The sequence below is a fragment of the Lasiodiplodia theobromae genome (assembly GCF_012971845.1).
Source record: "Lasiodiplodia theobromae strain AM2As chromosome Unknown scaffold_16, whole genome shotgun sequence".
Classification (NCBI taxonomy): Eukaryota; Fungi; Ascomycota; class Dothideomycetes; order Botryosphaeriales; family Botryosphaeriaceae; genus Lasiodiplodia; species Lasiodiplodia theobromae.
In genome coordinates this window covers 70,572-83,969 of record NW_023336366.1, presented here as the reverse complement: position 1 = coordinate 83,969, position 13,398 = coordinate 70,572, and the positions used below count along the sequence as shown (strand labels likewise).

General features: G+C 57.9%; 6 protein-coding genes across 6 annotated transcripts; 1 reads left to right on the top strand and 5 right to left on the bottom strand.

The window, feature by feature from the left end:
* Positions 1–335: 335 nt before the first annotated feature.
* LTHEOB_5682 (WD repeat containing protein) lies at positions 336–792 on the bottom strand (the record flags this gene model as incomplete). The annotated part of the gene is made up of 2 exons (XM_035514854.1): positions 336–385; positions 438–792. The coding sequence occupies 2 exons, from the start codon at positions 790–792 to the stop codon at positions 336–338; spliced, it is 405 nt and encodes a 134-aa protein (XP_035373374.1).
* Positions 793–1,122: 330 nt separating this feature from the next.
* LTHEOB_5681 (Cell division protein GTP binding protein) lies at positions 1,123–2,318 on the top strand (the record flags this gene model as incomplete). The annotated part of the gene is made up of 4 exons (XM_035514853.1): positions 1,123–1,255; positions 1,315–1,877; positions 1,929–2,025; positions 2,080–2,318. 4 exons carry the CDS (start codon positions 1,123–1,125, stop codon positions 2,316–2,318), a joined length of 1,032 nt encoding a protein of 343 aa, XP_035373373.1.
* A 557-nt stretch (positions 2,319–2,875) lies between these two features.
* Positions 2,876–3,574, bottom strand: LTHEOB_5680 (Guanylate kinase; the record flags this gene model as incomplete). The annotated part of the gene is made up of 2 exons (XM_035514852.1): positions 2,876–3,360; positions 3,448–3,574. 2 exons carry the CDS (start codon positions 3,572–3,574, stop codon positions 2,876–2,878), a joined length of 612 nt encoding a protein of 203 aa, XP_035373372.1.
* Positions 3,575–4,426: 852 nt separating this feature from the next.
* On the bottom strand, positions 4,427–5,729 carry LTHEOB_5679 (Poly + RNA export protein; the record flags this gene model as incomplete). Its single annotated transcript, XM_035514850.1, has 3 exons — positions 4,427–4,871; positions 4,934–5,394; positions 5,469–5,729. The coding sequence occupies 3 exons, from the start codon at positions 5,727–5,729 to the stop codon at positions 4,427–4,429; spliced, it is 1,167 nt and encodes a 388-aa protein (XP_035373371.1).
* A 1,884-nt stretch (positions 5,730–7,613) lies between these two features.
* LTHEOB_5678 (Pheromone processing carboxypeptidase kex1 protein) lies at positions 7,614–11,121 on the bottom strand (the record flags this gene model as incomplete). The annotated part of the gene is made up of 7 exons (XM_035514849.1): positions 7,614–7,780; positions 7,831–8,251; positions 8,306–8,392; positions 8,458–8,716; positions 9,083–10,452; positions 10,506–10,866; positions 10,928–11,121. 7 exons carry the CDS (start codon positions 11,119–11,121, stop codon positions 7,614–7,616), a joined length of 2,859 nt encoding a protein of 952 aa, XP_035373370.1.
* Positions 11,122–11,958: 837 nt separating this feature from the next.
* Positions 11,959–12,532, bottom strand: LTHEOB_5677 (CAMP-regulated phosphoprotein family protein; the record flags this gene model as incomplete). Its single annotated transcript, XM_035514848.1, has 3 exons — positions 11,959–12,294; positions 12,347–12,430; positions 12,497–12,532. 3 exons carry the CDS (start codon positions 12,530–12,532, stop codon positions 11,959–11,961), a joined length of 456 nt encoding a protein of 151 aa, XP_035373369.1.
* Positions 12,533–13,398: the final 866 nt, after the last annotated feature.

The window sequence follows — 13,398 nt, the reverse complement described above, 5'->3', positions numbered from 1 at the left end:
TGCTGGTGGTCAGCGTGGGCGCAGAGTGTGTCGCGTTAGGCGGAGGACGCGTTTTGAGCGTGACGATGTCATAGCGGGGAGCACGAAACGTGACGCAGCTGGTCGCGCACCCCCGGGTCGCTGCGCCGGCGCATTCAATTCGTCCAATTGGTCACGATGACTCTCAATACATATAACTGTACATACATCTCGGTGCAGAATCCGCCAGAGACGATTTTCTTGCCCACACAAGCGCGCGGGATATCCCAAAACACCAGCCCAATGCCGTCAGCGCCGTCAATGCCATCCCAACCCTCGCACCGAAGGCTGCTATACACCGTTCGACCAAACCATCTTCATTCCTTGGAGACATGGTTTTCGTTGCCCTTCAACCAGTGCTGGATGGCTGCGGTGCAGGTTAGCTTCCGGGCTCGCCATTCGAGGAGCATGGGACGTACATTGCACACAGTAGGGACACAGGATGTGGGCGCGCTTCGGCCTGCCGCAGCCGGGGCATTTCACAACCTCGGTGACGTCCTTCAATGCCTTGCCGGCCATCTGCCTGTGCCGCTTCTTCATGTGCGACGTCTTCTTCTTCGGCACAGCACGCAGTATCGACTCCCAGATGCCAGACAGGAGCCCCGAGACGCCAGCAATGGCAGCAATGGCGGGGGCAGGAAGACGGAGCGCGACCGGCAGGAGCGGGCGCTGTTGCAGGCGGCGGAGCAGCGGCGGTAGCATGCGCGACGGGGCGCTGGCGGCGGGGGCGAGGGCGGCCAGCGGGCCGGCGGTAATGGAGCGGAGGGCGGCCATGGCTGCGCGCGAAGGTGGAGGGCGCGGGCGCGAAGCGGGTTGCGGGCAGCTCAGATGACGGCGATAGACTGGCTGGCCGTGATGGGACTTTTGGCGGCGAGCGCGAGCGATTGACAAGGGTGGCCCGTGCGCGGTATCCCTGCGCGGCCGTCGCCCGACACGTCTGCCCCCTTTCCCTCTCGCGCTTGCCCACGCAGCGACCCTTTAGGCGTCTCCATACTCCACGGTCCCTCAGCCTTCAATTCTCACCCGCCGCCCACCCCAAAGTCGCTCGTTACCTTCTTCCGCCGTCCGCCGCCCGCCGCAGCCCTCGCCGAGGCCCCCGCAAAAATGGCCGCCTCTCCCCAGACCCAGCAGCCTCCCTCCGTTTTCCCCAAGAGCCATGTCGGTTTCGACAGCATCACCAACCAGATTGAGAAGAAGCTGTTGAAGCGCGGCTTCCAGTTCAACATCATCTGCGTCGGTACGTCGCGCCGCCCCTGCCATCTCCGTGTGCGCATCGCTGACTGTGTTGCTCCGCAGGCCAGACGGGTCTGGGCAAATCCACCCTGATCAACACCATCTTCGCGTCGCACCTTATCGACAGCAAGGGTCGCCTGACGCCCGATGAGCCCGTTCGCAGCACCACTGAGATCCAGGCCGTTTCCCACGTCATCGAGGAGAACGGCGTGCGCCTGCGCCTGAACATTGTCGACACCCCCGGCTACGGTGACCTGATTAACAACGACCGCTGCTGGGACCCGATTGTCAAGTACATCAAGGATCAGCACTCGGCCTACCTCCGCAAGGAGTTGACCGCCGAGCGCGAGCGCTACCTCAAGGACACGCGCATCCACTGCTGCTTGTTCTTCATCCAGCCCTCTGGCCACGCGCTCAAGCCCATTGACATTGTCGTGCTCAAGAAGCTGAGCGAATTTGTCAATGTCGTCCCCGTCATTGCCAAGAGCGACTCCCTCACCCTCGAGGAGCGTGCCGAGTTCAAGGCCAGAATCAAGGAGGAGTTTGCTTTCCACAACCTTAAGATGTACCCCTACGACAACGACGAGGACGACCCGGAGGAGGTTGCCCTGAAGAACACTATCAAGGTCAGCTGAGGAACTGCTAATTGAGGCTGCGGTAGCTGACGTGCAGTCCAGGAGCAAATCCCCTTCGCCGTCGTTGGTTCTGAGAAGACCATTGTTGTTGGTGGCCAGCAGGTTCGCGGTCGCCAGAACCGCTGGGGCGTTATTAACGGTGGGTGGTAGCCATTGATGCCGAGGAGAGCTTTGTGCTAACTCAATCGAACAGTCGAGGACGAGAGCCACTGCGAATTCGTCGCCCTGCGCAACTTCCTCACCCGCACCCACTTGCAGGACCTGATCGAGACGACGTCCCAGATCCACTACGAGTCTTTCCGTGCGAAGCAACTGCTTGCGCTCAAGGAGTCTAGTGCTGTTGGTCACGGCGGTGGCTCGAGGCCCATCTCCCCCGCTGCCGACCGGGAGCTGAGCAGGAATTCGCAGAGGATGACCATGAACGGCTACTAAGCGGATCTGCCATGAGTTGTGCGCTTTGGCAAGGTCCGGGAGAGGCAATTTCCCGGCCTAGGGACGAGCCTTGGAGTCCTGGGAAAGAGCAAGTCGACTCTTTGGAGGCGATTAAGGGGACTTAGACGAGCATGATTGATACCAACGCGTGCCAGTGGGGCCGCTTCCTTTGACACAGTTCTCATTTCACATTGAAGTTGGTGGACGGGGGCAGCGGTTGCTGACTCTCAGACCTTCTTCCATATTAAGACACTGCCGTGTCTTGACCTTCTCTTCGATTTTTCTACCTCTGCATGCCTTATTTTGCCCCTCTAGCCTTTTAGTAGCAACCCCGTTTCCGGGGACAAATTTTCTTGTAGTCAAAAGCAGCTAAGCGTTTCCTTTTTTCAGCTGCGGGTATGTAATAATCGTCTTTCGTCGCCCAAGAGGACATCTGCTGCGCGCTGCATTCACCGTGTGACGGCCCGAGCTCTAAACTTTCCACATCCGAATGCTTATCAAAACCGCATTGTCTATACGCATAACCCATCCTCACGGTTCCTTCCGTGGAATACGCCTCACGATTCGTCCGGTCCGACAATGAAGTCCCTCACCTCCTTGTATGCCTTGTCGAGGTCGTCATTCACGACTACCTTTTCGTGGATTGCTCCCGTCTTCGCAAAATCCATCTCGACCTTGGCCTGGTTGAGCCTCTTCTGAATCGCCTCCTCCGTATCGGTGCCCCTCCCTCTGAGCCGCTGCTCCAGCACTTCGACACTCGGCGGCGCCAGGAACAAGAACTTCGGCCGCGCGAATGGCAGCTTGTCCTCGTTGGAAAGACGATCCACCTGCTTCACGCCCTCGAGCTCGATGTCGAGGATGCACACGCGGCCCTTGGCAGCGACGTCGGCGACGGCGGCGAAAGAGGTTCCGTAGCGGTTGCCGCCGAAGATGGCGTTCTCGACGAATTGGTTGTCGGCGATCATGGACTCGAAGTTCTCGCGCGTTGTGAAGTGGTATTCACGGCCATCCTGCTCGCCGGGGCGCGGTGCACGGGTGGTGTCTATACGGATTTTGATCGAGCTTGTTAGAAAGTGGCCATTCCTCGTACATATTGGTCTTTGTTCGAAGGAGGAGGAGGCTGACATACGTGATACGGAAAACCCGAAGCGGTCGGGAAACTCGGCGAAAAGACGCTTGAGGATGGTGCTCTTGCCCGCGCCGCTGGGGCCGGAGATGATGACGGGGCGTGTATCGAACGCTGGCTTGGAGGACATTTTGCTGCTGGAGGAACGTGCGTATGAAGAGCTTGAGATCGGCGTCGTCGCGAAGGATTGGCGCTGTGCAGAAGTATGCTTAAGCACTAGTGGTTGTTGTCGACCAAGGAGGACGGTGGCTGGTCGGGGTGAGACTGCTGATGGAGCAAAGAAGGTTTCGCAGACACGAGTCGGGGCGAGAGAGCAGCGCATCACACTGTTGAAGGGGTATCGAGAGGGAGTAGGATGCGCTAGCTAGAGGGGTGTGCGACGGAGCGCGTAGGCGGTGAGCGAGTGTCCCTGAGCAAAGGATGCCGGTGCCTGGTGGGGTTCCCCGGGCACTAAAACATTAAAAAAGTGGAAAGGCACCCGAACCCTGCAGATGTTAGAACGAGCCGTCACCATACGTCTCCGCAAGCGAGATCATTCGTCTGAGCCTAGACGTCCTGTAAGCCACGAAGGTGTATATTCCCGCTTGAGAACGGTCTTTTCGTCTTTTATTGTGTCTATCTTCCATGATTGAAGCCTGGCCTGACTAGGCCAAAAAAGACCGCACATCTTGCCCGGTCAACTATCATTGAGTGTGCTTCGTTTCAGACTACCTCCAACTCGCTGCATGTTGCCATCATGGATTATCTTTCTTTCCTTGCCTTTTCCCTTGTTTGAATGAAGCACGAAACTCCTCAAACACCGTGCAATGAGCATGCTCCGAACCAAAGGCCGATCCACCCCTTCGTTTGGCCCATCATCTTTTAGAAGAAAAAGAAGCAGAAATACATCCTGCCTGCGTGCAATCATTGCTTAGCAGACCCCAAATCGCTTCCATACTGTCGCCCTGCATCGTGGTACCTAGGTACTGCACCGACCGCTCATTTACCGCTTCTTGCTGCCAGGACGCGGCTTGCATTCTTCAGTTTGGACGGGGTGCAACATGATCTTGGTCGGGACGCTCTGGTTGTTGTGCGCGTAGCCCTTGCTCCAGTCGTACGAAACGGCATAGGCAAAGATGGTGCCGGTCGAGTTGAAAGCAGTCGAGGTAATGGGGCCGCCGACCTCCGGGTAGCCTTTGAGGCGGTGCTTGGCATCCTTATCCCAGAAGTGGAAAGTGCCGTCACTACCAGCAGTGCTGAAGGTGCCGTGCTGCGGGTGAAAGGAGATGGCATTGACCGAGTAGACCTTAGCAACATCGCGTTGCGTAGTATCGGTTTGGCGGTGGCACTTGAACGAGAAGTTGGAGCTGCGTTTGGTGTCAGAGGCCTTCTCGCTCCACTTAGACTTTTCAAGGTATTTCATGACCTTGTCATGCTTTGAAGAGAGGCTAAACTCCACAGTTATATGTGTTCCCCCAATCGAATGCGGAACAAAACGAAATGTACTTACGAAGCGTCCTTCTCCTCCACGTACTGAATGGCACATCTGCCCTCGATACTGCCAACAGCAAAACCCGTCGCGTCAGTGAAGCAGCTGACGACCCTTGTCTGCCACTTGAGCGGGCTCTGCATGGTCTTGTAGAATTGGTTCGGGTTGTCGAGGTTGATGATGTCGATGTAGCGATCAGCAGTGCCGACGACCAGCAGCTTATCCTTGACGTCCATGGTGTAGACGCGCTCTTGGGCATTGACCGTGATGACAGGCGCCACATTGCTGGCGCGGATATCCCAGTACTTGATCGTCTTGTCCCAAGAACCAGTGACAAGCACGTTGGTGTTGGAGATGTTCGTCGTCCTAATGCTACGAATCGGCTGGTCATGCTGCGCGATCACAGTGGCCGTAGAGCCGCCCTGGAGGTCGAGCCTCTTGGCAGTCTTATCAGCGCCAGCACCAATGATGCAGGATCCGTCCTGTGAAGCGCATGGTTAGCAAAACCGTGAATTGCGGCGGCGGAAGCCAAAAGGTCTGCGAAGTGCGCGCGTACCGTAGCCCAGGTGCAGCATAGCGCGGGCGCGTCGAACTTGAACGAAGTCGCGGGATTGCTCTGGCCAGTGTTGTCGATCTGCCAGACGTAGACGCCTCCGTCCCAGGACGAGGCGGCAAGAATATCGTGGTTAGGCGAGAAGGCGATTTCACTGATCGAGTCGATGTTGCCCGGAAGGGTGACGGGTACGTCCTTGGACGTGTCGCCCTGGGTGGGGTTCGAGGCAGAGCTCGTGGAGCCTGCACCGAAGAGGCCAGCCATGTTTAGGGTAGGAAAGGTACGGTCGGCGACGTGGTTGCGACGCGGTCGAGCTTTTGCAGGGCAACGGCGACGTGAAAGGCGCGCGTTCCGACCGAAGCAACTGGGAGCGGCGACGAGGAGCGGGCGGTCGGCGTGAAAGGAAGGATGGTTGACAGCTGCGCGAAGGCCGGAGGCGGCCCTTTTTCTTTGCGGGCAAGAGGCAGCTTTGTTCAAGGCACCGGCGCGAGCAGGCAGCTTCACGTCAAGATGCCTAGAGCTAGGTGCCTCGCGCATGCCGCATCCAGGCGTTGCCCCGGCCCGATAATTCTTCCGCTCGCCGCCCGCCCAAAATTTCGCGCCGCTGCCATCCCGATCTTTCCCACTCCAACTCCTCGCCCAAAGAATCGCAGTCGAAGCTCACGCACGGAGACGCCCTTGAGGGTGTTCTCGCTCCACACAAAGCTTTGGGAGAAAGTCCCCGGACAGCCCCGAATCGGGGAATCCGTGTCAACGCGCCGCCATAGAAGCCGCGCCGTCTCTTCGCTGTTCCCGGATCCCCTGCGCGCCCTGTGCCGCACTCACCCAACTGCTCCCTCTCTGTTGCACCCGGGCCCCAGGCCGCTCACCATGGATGAAGATACGAGTCCGAGTGGCGCAAGGTTCGGGCTGTTGCGGGCTGGGTTGAAGCTGGGGAGGTGCTGGGAGACCGCTCAGGCATCCGTGGTCGCTGGCTTGCCAGCAGCAGCGTTGGGGTTCGTTCGTCGAGAAGATAGTTATGCGATTGCCTTCCCCGTTCGTCACGGAGTGGAGGTAACTCGATGGGGCTTATTCTTGGTGCGAGGGGTTCACATCTTTTCAAGGGTCTGCAGATTGCTGACATCAGGCTTTTATGCCTGCTTGGGCTCGGTCAAACGGGCCAGACCCAACACAAGCGTGTTCATATGATGATCCCTACAATAGAGTCAAGCACTGATGCGCTCCCGCAGACCCTACGTGGTGACGGGTTGCGCCTGATGCGAACACTGTAGCAAACTGATGAACATAAACGCTTTTGCTAGATAGCATACTCCAAGAGAGAAAAAAAATCAATAACTCCTGAGCAAGTCTGCTACCCGTGTCCCAATACCGGAAACCTATGAAATGAAACCTCCAAAGCTCGTACATAATGCTCCGAACAAAAGAAGCGCCAGGTATGCATGTAGACGCCACTTGCACCATCAACACCGAGGTCGGCAATCAAAGTGCGTAGATAAGACACGATCACACCTCTATCCTTCGTTTATCTTGGGTCTCTTCACGTCTGCACCATCCATCTGTTCGTCCCCAGGCACATTTGTCATGTCTGCTAATGCGGGCCTACCCTGCGCCTCTGCTGGCCGCTTCATGGCAGGTGGTTTGTATGATTGGCGGTTGGCATGAGGACTAGGCGCAGCGTTGGGCATGCCTACCCGCCTGTTTACGTCCATTTGGGGATTGACGAAATTTGCTCTTGCTGCGGGCGCTGAGGGAGTCGTGCTGCGGACGGCGCCATTTGGGTTGCCGTTTGTTCCATTTTGGTTGGCAGCTTGCGCAATAACCATCCTCTTGACCGGGGCAGAAGTGTTGTGGTCGATTCCGCTCGTGCGTCGTAGCGATGGAGACTCGGTATGCGGGTTGAAAGCTGGCGGTGGCTGAGCCGGTGCCCTATTTGCAGCCTCTGCCTTTAGAAGAAGCTCTGCAGCACGACCTGTAACGAAGCGAACAGGAGTATCGTGTGGAGGCTGTTGCTGTGCCTGGGCATGGTTGGATAGGTCTGGTCCCGCTTCTGAAGTGGACAAACCGTCCTTGCGATTTAACTGTGCCGTGTGAGCTAGTGAAGGCGCTGTGACTGTTTGATTCGCTCTTCCCGGCTGTGACGGATCAGCGCTAGGTGTTTGAACACGCTGTGGCATGCTTTCTGCGCGAGAAGCCGCATTCGTGTTCGTTGGGTTCATGGTCCTCCCGGCAACGGAAGACCTCTGCTGTGGTCCAGATGGTACGCCATTCGCGGGTCGTAATGAGGGCACAGACTGCGTGCGGGAAAGAGGTTGATGCTGTGCAGAATTATGTTGATCGGGCTTTGGTTCCATGTCCAACAGCATACTGTCATACGCCGAGTCGTCGTTGCCATCCTCCCGGTCAAAATCTACGCCTTCAAACAAGTTACCACCAAACTCATCTTCAAGCTCACCACCATTCGACATAGTCTTCTGCATGCTAGGCTGTCTTTGTAGCTTTTGATCTGCTGCTGGCTTCTTGTCCATATCCCCAAGCGGCAACATTTCTGTCTTGGTGGTCGGCGCATAGTCGACGTGACGGTGTAGGTTGTCTGGGTTCCACTTTGTCGGGGCTACTTTCATCTTCGAAATCCTACTCTCGTAATTCTTGTCATAGAGGCAATTTCCGAGAACATTGCCAAAAGTCCGCAACGCGCGCTTCAGCGCATCGGTGGCGGCTTCTTTCTTTGCTTTTTCGAAAGCGGCCGCTTTACCTGTGCAGTTTTCGATATGACCGTAGCCGATATCCTGGAGTCTATTTAGCACTTGATGACACGGAGCCAAGTCTAGTGAGCTGCAAACCTCATGATACGTGCCATCCTTCAAGGTAACCCGGATTATGACGCTCAGACCCAAGCTCACTTTGCCGGAGCTCTGACTCTGGTCAACCTACGAAAGCGGCTTCCGTTAGTACATAACATTGGCACCTTCGACATACCGGACCTTGGACTTACAAAATCGATTGTTGTGTCTCTGATAGAGCTGCTCCAGCCATTGAATCCGAATACCTCGTTGGCCAAATTAATGGCCTTCTCCGCGGGGAGATAATGGAGGGTGCGGCCATTAGGCCCCTTGCGCGAGGCGACGAATTCGGGTCCAAGCTGTTTGTCGAGTCGGCTCTGCAGTGTGGCGATCTCCTGCGCTGTCCATTCAGAAATGCGTGGTTTCTCTTCGTCGAACGGGTTCGTGATGCCGCGATACTGGTCGCCCGGTCTGAAAGCAGCAGGATGATATTAGCGGGGACGTGAGCGAGGTGGACCGACAGGTGCGCACCGAGGCATTTTCGTCGTTGAGAGCGTGATGGCTGTTACGGCATCGCGTGTTGATGTGGCGGATGTTGTCAGCGGGTGAGGTTGACGCGTTCGGGCGTCGACTAGGCGGCAGACGCGTTGGCGCGACTTTCGGCGACACTACGCAGCATGCGCGGTCACGTGCGCTACCACCATGCACAAGGGGGAAGCCCAGACAGGCCACCAACCTTCTCACGAAGCGATAAAAGCATGTATGATTCAAATTTCGACGCCGTATCAACGCCAGCCCATGCTCTATGATACAAGGGAGAATAATTGGCCTCTTTACCTCCGCGGTTTCTCCGTGTCACTCTCCTCGTCGCTGTCCACTAACCCAAAGGCTTCGTTTTCAGCGTTGCTGTTGCCGTGGCCGCGCTTGCCTCTGCCCGACTCGCTTCCCTCAGAGCTTACAGAGCCAACAAGCTCATGTTCCTCGTACGCTGCTTCCATATCCCTGTCGGTGTTGCTCCTGCTCCTGAAGCCCTCAAGACCCATGCCTCTACTCATGATGGAGCTACCATTATCTTTTGCCCAAGGGAAAATGCTCTGGTATCCAGCCTTGCGCCGACGGTCGCGCCAGACAAGGTAGCCACCAACGCATGCTAAGCTGGCGACAACCACGAGGGCGACCTCGCCAGACTTGTAGTATGCCTTCCAGGTCGCATCCTCCAAGGCCTGTTCCTGCTCTTCCTCAGCAGCAGTCGAGTTAGGGTGGCTCCCAACGCTCGTGAGGGGCCCCTTCTCGCCGTCGATCTTGGAATCCACCGGCTTTCCCCCAATGCTGGAGAGATCGACGTTCATAAACCGGTCCAGCATGTCGCGCGTACGACGGGGATAATCAAAAGGCACCATGTGGCTGCTGTTGAAGAACTTCACATAGGTAAGGTTGCGGGCTTCCTGGTAGACGCCGGCAGGTTCACCCTCGAAGGTCCAGTCGCGCCGGGGGGCAATCTCGCCAGGACTGATCTCGAAGCCCTTTCCGCCGTTGAAGAACATGTTGTTGATGAGATCCTCCGTACCCAAGTGGTTACAGATGAGATCCCTATCTCCGGAAAAGAGCAGGATTGGCAATTCCTTCAGGAGGTCGGGAAGAATCTCGATCGAAGGCTTCGAATTGCGAGCCTTGAAGTTCAGCGAAACGGAGCCCGAGCACTCTTGCCATCCGGTGCGCTTGGCAGGGTCGATGTGGATCGCTTGCTTGACATCCTCGCGACGAAGGTATGGGGTGAGCTGCTCCAAGTCCGGAGGCCAGTTCATGCCACACGCTTCGTTGGTGTCTCTCAGGCGGATGTCATACATGTTAAGGCATTGGTGCTCCTTGTCGTTCGACCGATCCTGAGTGACGCTCAGAAGTGTCGAAAGGATCTCTTCGCAATCGCCAACGTCGACGTGTCCTGCACCGCCAGCATCCAACGTTTTAACGCACACTGACTGGGCTGCCTCCACTTTCTTGGCTGCATCGGAGCCAGATCGTAACAGGTTGTTCTTGTAGGCGTAAGGGAGATATGAAAGATACTGATCCACAGGAGAAATCCAGCCGTTGCCGATGAGAAGGCCCTTAAGCTGCCACTTCTCCTTGGCGTCTTTGTTGCGTTCCATCATGGCTTTGGCGATGTAAGGTATGTGCTGACCAGCGTACGACTCCCCAGCTATGTAGATCTGCGGCATCAATTAGCCTCCGTACTCGTGCGAAAGATGAATGGCATCCCTACATCGTCGTACATGAACTGGGGAAACATTGCAAACCATTTCTCCAGAAAGATGACGAACTGGTCTGCCATTTCGTCCAGCTCATGCAGGTAACTGTCTGTGTCCACGTAGCTGAAGCCGGTTCCGACAGGGTTGTCGACAAACAAAAGGTTTGCGAACTCGTCCCATGAGCCGTTGTTGTATACCAATTTCTGGTCCGGTGTGACCCTGTAAGGCCCGATCTCCATCATGGCACCATCCATGGAGCTACATCCCGGGCCACCGTTCAGCCAGATGACGGTGCGCTGCCTGTTCGCAATGTGTCTGTTTTGGTAGTGCCAGAAGAACAAGTTGCCGTGGTGCTCGGAGTTCACTTCGACGTGTCTGTCTCAACTTTAGCCTTTGCGAGAAGAGCGCGGAACACGACAGAGAGGAGCGCGGTTACCCTGCATGCATCTTCAACAGCGGGCCGGGAGGCGCGCCCGGAAGCGAATGTACAAAATAGTCGGCGGCTGTCTTCTCCTGGTCGGCAGCCCAGGCAGCAGGCGGCCAGGCGGCGGCGGCCAGGAGGCCGTAGGTGAGCGCGCGCATCGAGGCACCAGCGCGCGGCTCGGGAAGTAAACTCAGCGGATTGAGCATGTGGAAAGCGGCGGAACGAGTGCGAGAGGGAGGCGGGTGTCGCGAGTCGGAGCGGACAGGCCGCGCGTGCTATTTCACGAATGTGTTGGAACGGGCCAGGCGGCGGAGGGAGACGGCGGCGCGAACGGGGTACCAATGCTTCGAAGCCAGGCGAGGTCCAGAAGCAGCGCGGCACAGAGCTGCACGCCAGGCGCAGATCCAGGAGTTGGGGTCGGAGCTGGCTATTGAGACACTGTTCCGGAGCGGCTGTTCTTTGAGAGAGGACTCGTGGCCTGCAGGCGGCGATGACAAGGGGATCGCCGGCCAAGGGTCCAAAGGGCCACGGCTAAGAATCCGCGAGGCTGCTGGGATCCCCGTGCGGCCGCCATGCGACGACGACTGCAGCCTTTCCCGGGCCCCGTTCAAGAGAGCAGCTGCCGGCTGCCATGTCCCTTGCGTGCACGAGGCTCGGGTTCCGTCGCCACGTCCGCGTTTGCGCCCGCAGTGCTCATCTTGGCATTGCTACATGGATCTCCCGGGCGTTTCTGCCCCGACGCATGCGAGCTGCTTCACGCTGTGCAGTGTCAAGAGTGTATTGCTCATTGCAGGAGCCTAAGTAAGCTACACGAAACAAACGTAGCAGCAAAGCAGTAGAGGCCGGCCATCCGGCCCTCGATCCCATAAAACGCCAAACCCATTGTCCGCGCGCCGGCTTTTCATCAGCGGCAGCATCATACACAGGGCAGCTGAGCCCGTCGGAATGAAGCTCATGCGGACATCACGTCATAAAGCTGCGCAGAAGCCCAATGTGAGAAATTTCCCTGGAAACCTTGTACAAGCATTCGAACACAGCGCTCCTCACGACTGGCGGATGGGGACGGCCTTTCCCTCCTCCTCGGCCTTGGCCTCGAGGCCATCTTTGGCGCCCTCCATCTCCTCGTCATCTACGCTGGTCTCGCGGTTGAGGCTCGTCTCGCGGTGGATGAAGCTGTTATCCTTGACCGGACTGGTGCCTTGGCCGTTGGCGTGGTGAGGAGCTGGCAGGTTGATGCCACCGTTGCCAGCATGCGGCGACGAGCTGTGCGGGATGTTCTCAGGAACGGGGTGCTCGCGGCCGATCTGCGTGACGCCGACGTCGTCTGCCTTGCCGGCCTTGGAGAGGGCGTAGTCTCCACTATCGAAGTACTTGCGCTCCTGCGGCAGCGGTGTCAGCAGGCGGAGCGGATGCAGGGCAGCCTGAACCTACCTTGAGTTTGTTCTGCAGCAGGTCCTTTCGGTTCGGCAGCTTGCCATAGAGCCTGAAAAGGCGCTGCTCCTCGGCCGACAGTGACTGCAGCGCTCGTTAGCCATGTCCTCGCGTGCGCCACTGCAGGCACGGCGGGGTTGGACGACGCACGCTGATATCGACCTTGTTCTTCTGGTGGGGATTCATGGTGGTGTGGTGTGGTGGTGCAGAGATGGGTGGGCAGGCCGAGATAATTTCTGGTCGGAGCTCGAGGCGACGGTCGCAGGGCGCGGGGGTTGCTCGGGGAGTGTGCAGGATGGGTCGCGACGTGCTTTGTCCGCGCGTGTGATAAGTTCGGACGGCGGCGCTCAATGACGGGAGGTCGTCGCGGCGCGCGCAGGTACACGTCAATACGGGAGGGCGGCGTCCGTGTTTCTGGCCTCAGGCAGGGTTGGGTAGGTATGGATCGCGGCTCCAATCACGGCACGGGCTGGGCGATGACTGCACTATTGTACGCTCAACGAGCCGATCCCTGCGCTTTCGAGAATGATGCGAGCGAGCCCAGGTGCAGGGCTTCACTTGTGCTGGCTGCTGCTGGCGCGGGCCGTTTGGTGGTGGAGCGAAGGCAGCTAATAGTGGGGTGGCTTGAAAGAGGTAGAGTAGTGCAAGCAAGCTGTGAGGCGTCTGGGTCAGGACTGGCTGCCGGCGTGAGCTTCCTCTGTCCAGTCCAAGTCTGCTGTGCGCCGTGTGTTTGAAGCTGCCCCGCCCGCCCAATTGGGCACGTCACGCGCATCGCTGCGCCAATCGCCGCCCGGCCTGGCGATGTCACTTGTGTAATGTCGTTCAGGCCGCGCCAGGGAGGGGGAAAAAAAAGAGAGAGTTTCCATTGCCAGGATCCGCGCGGGCGGACGCGGTGTGCTCCCCATTGAACCCGCTATTGCTGCCATTGCCCCCATCGGCCGGCTGCTGCGTCCTCAGGGCCCCTGGCCTTGCCACGGCTGAGGAGGAATAGCGGCTAGGTGATGTGTGGGAACGACAGACGGGCCGCTAGAGCGCCTCCCAGCCGCACGATA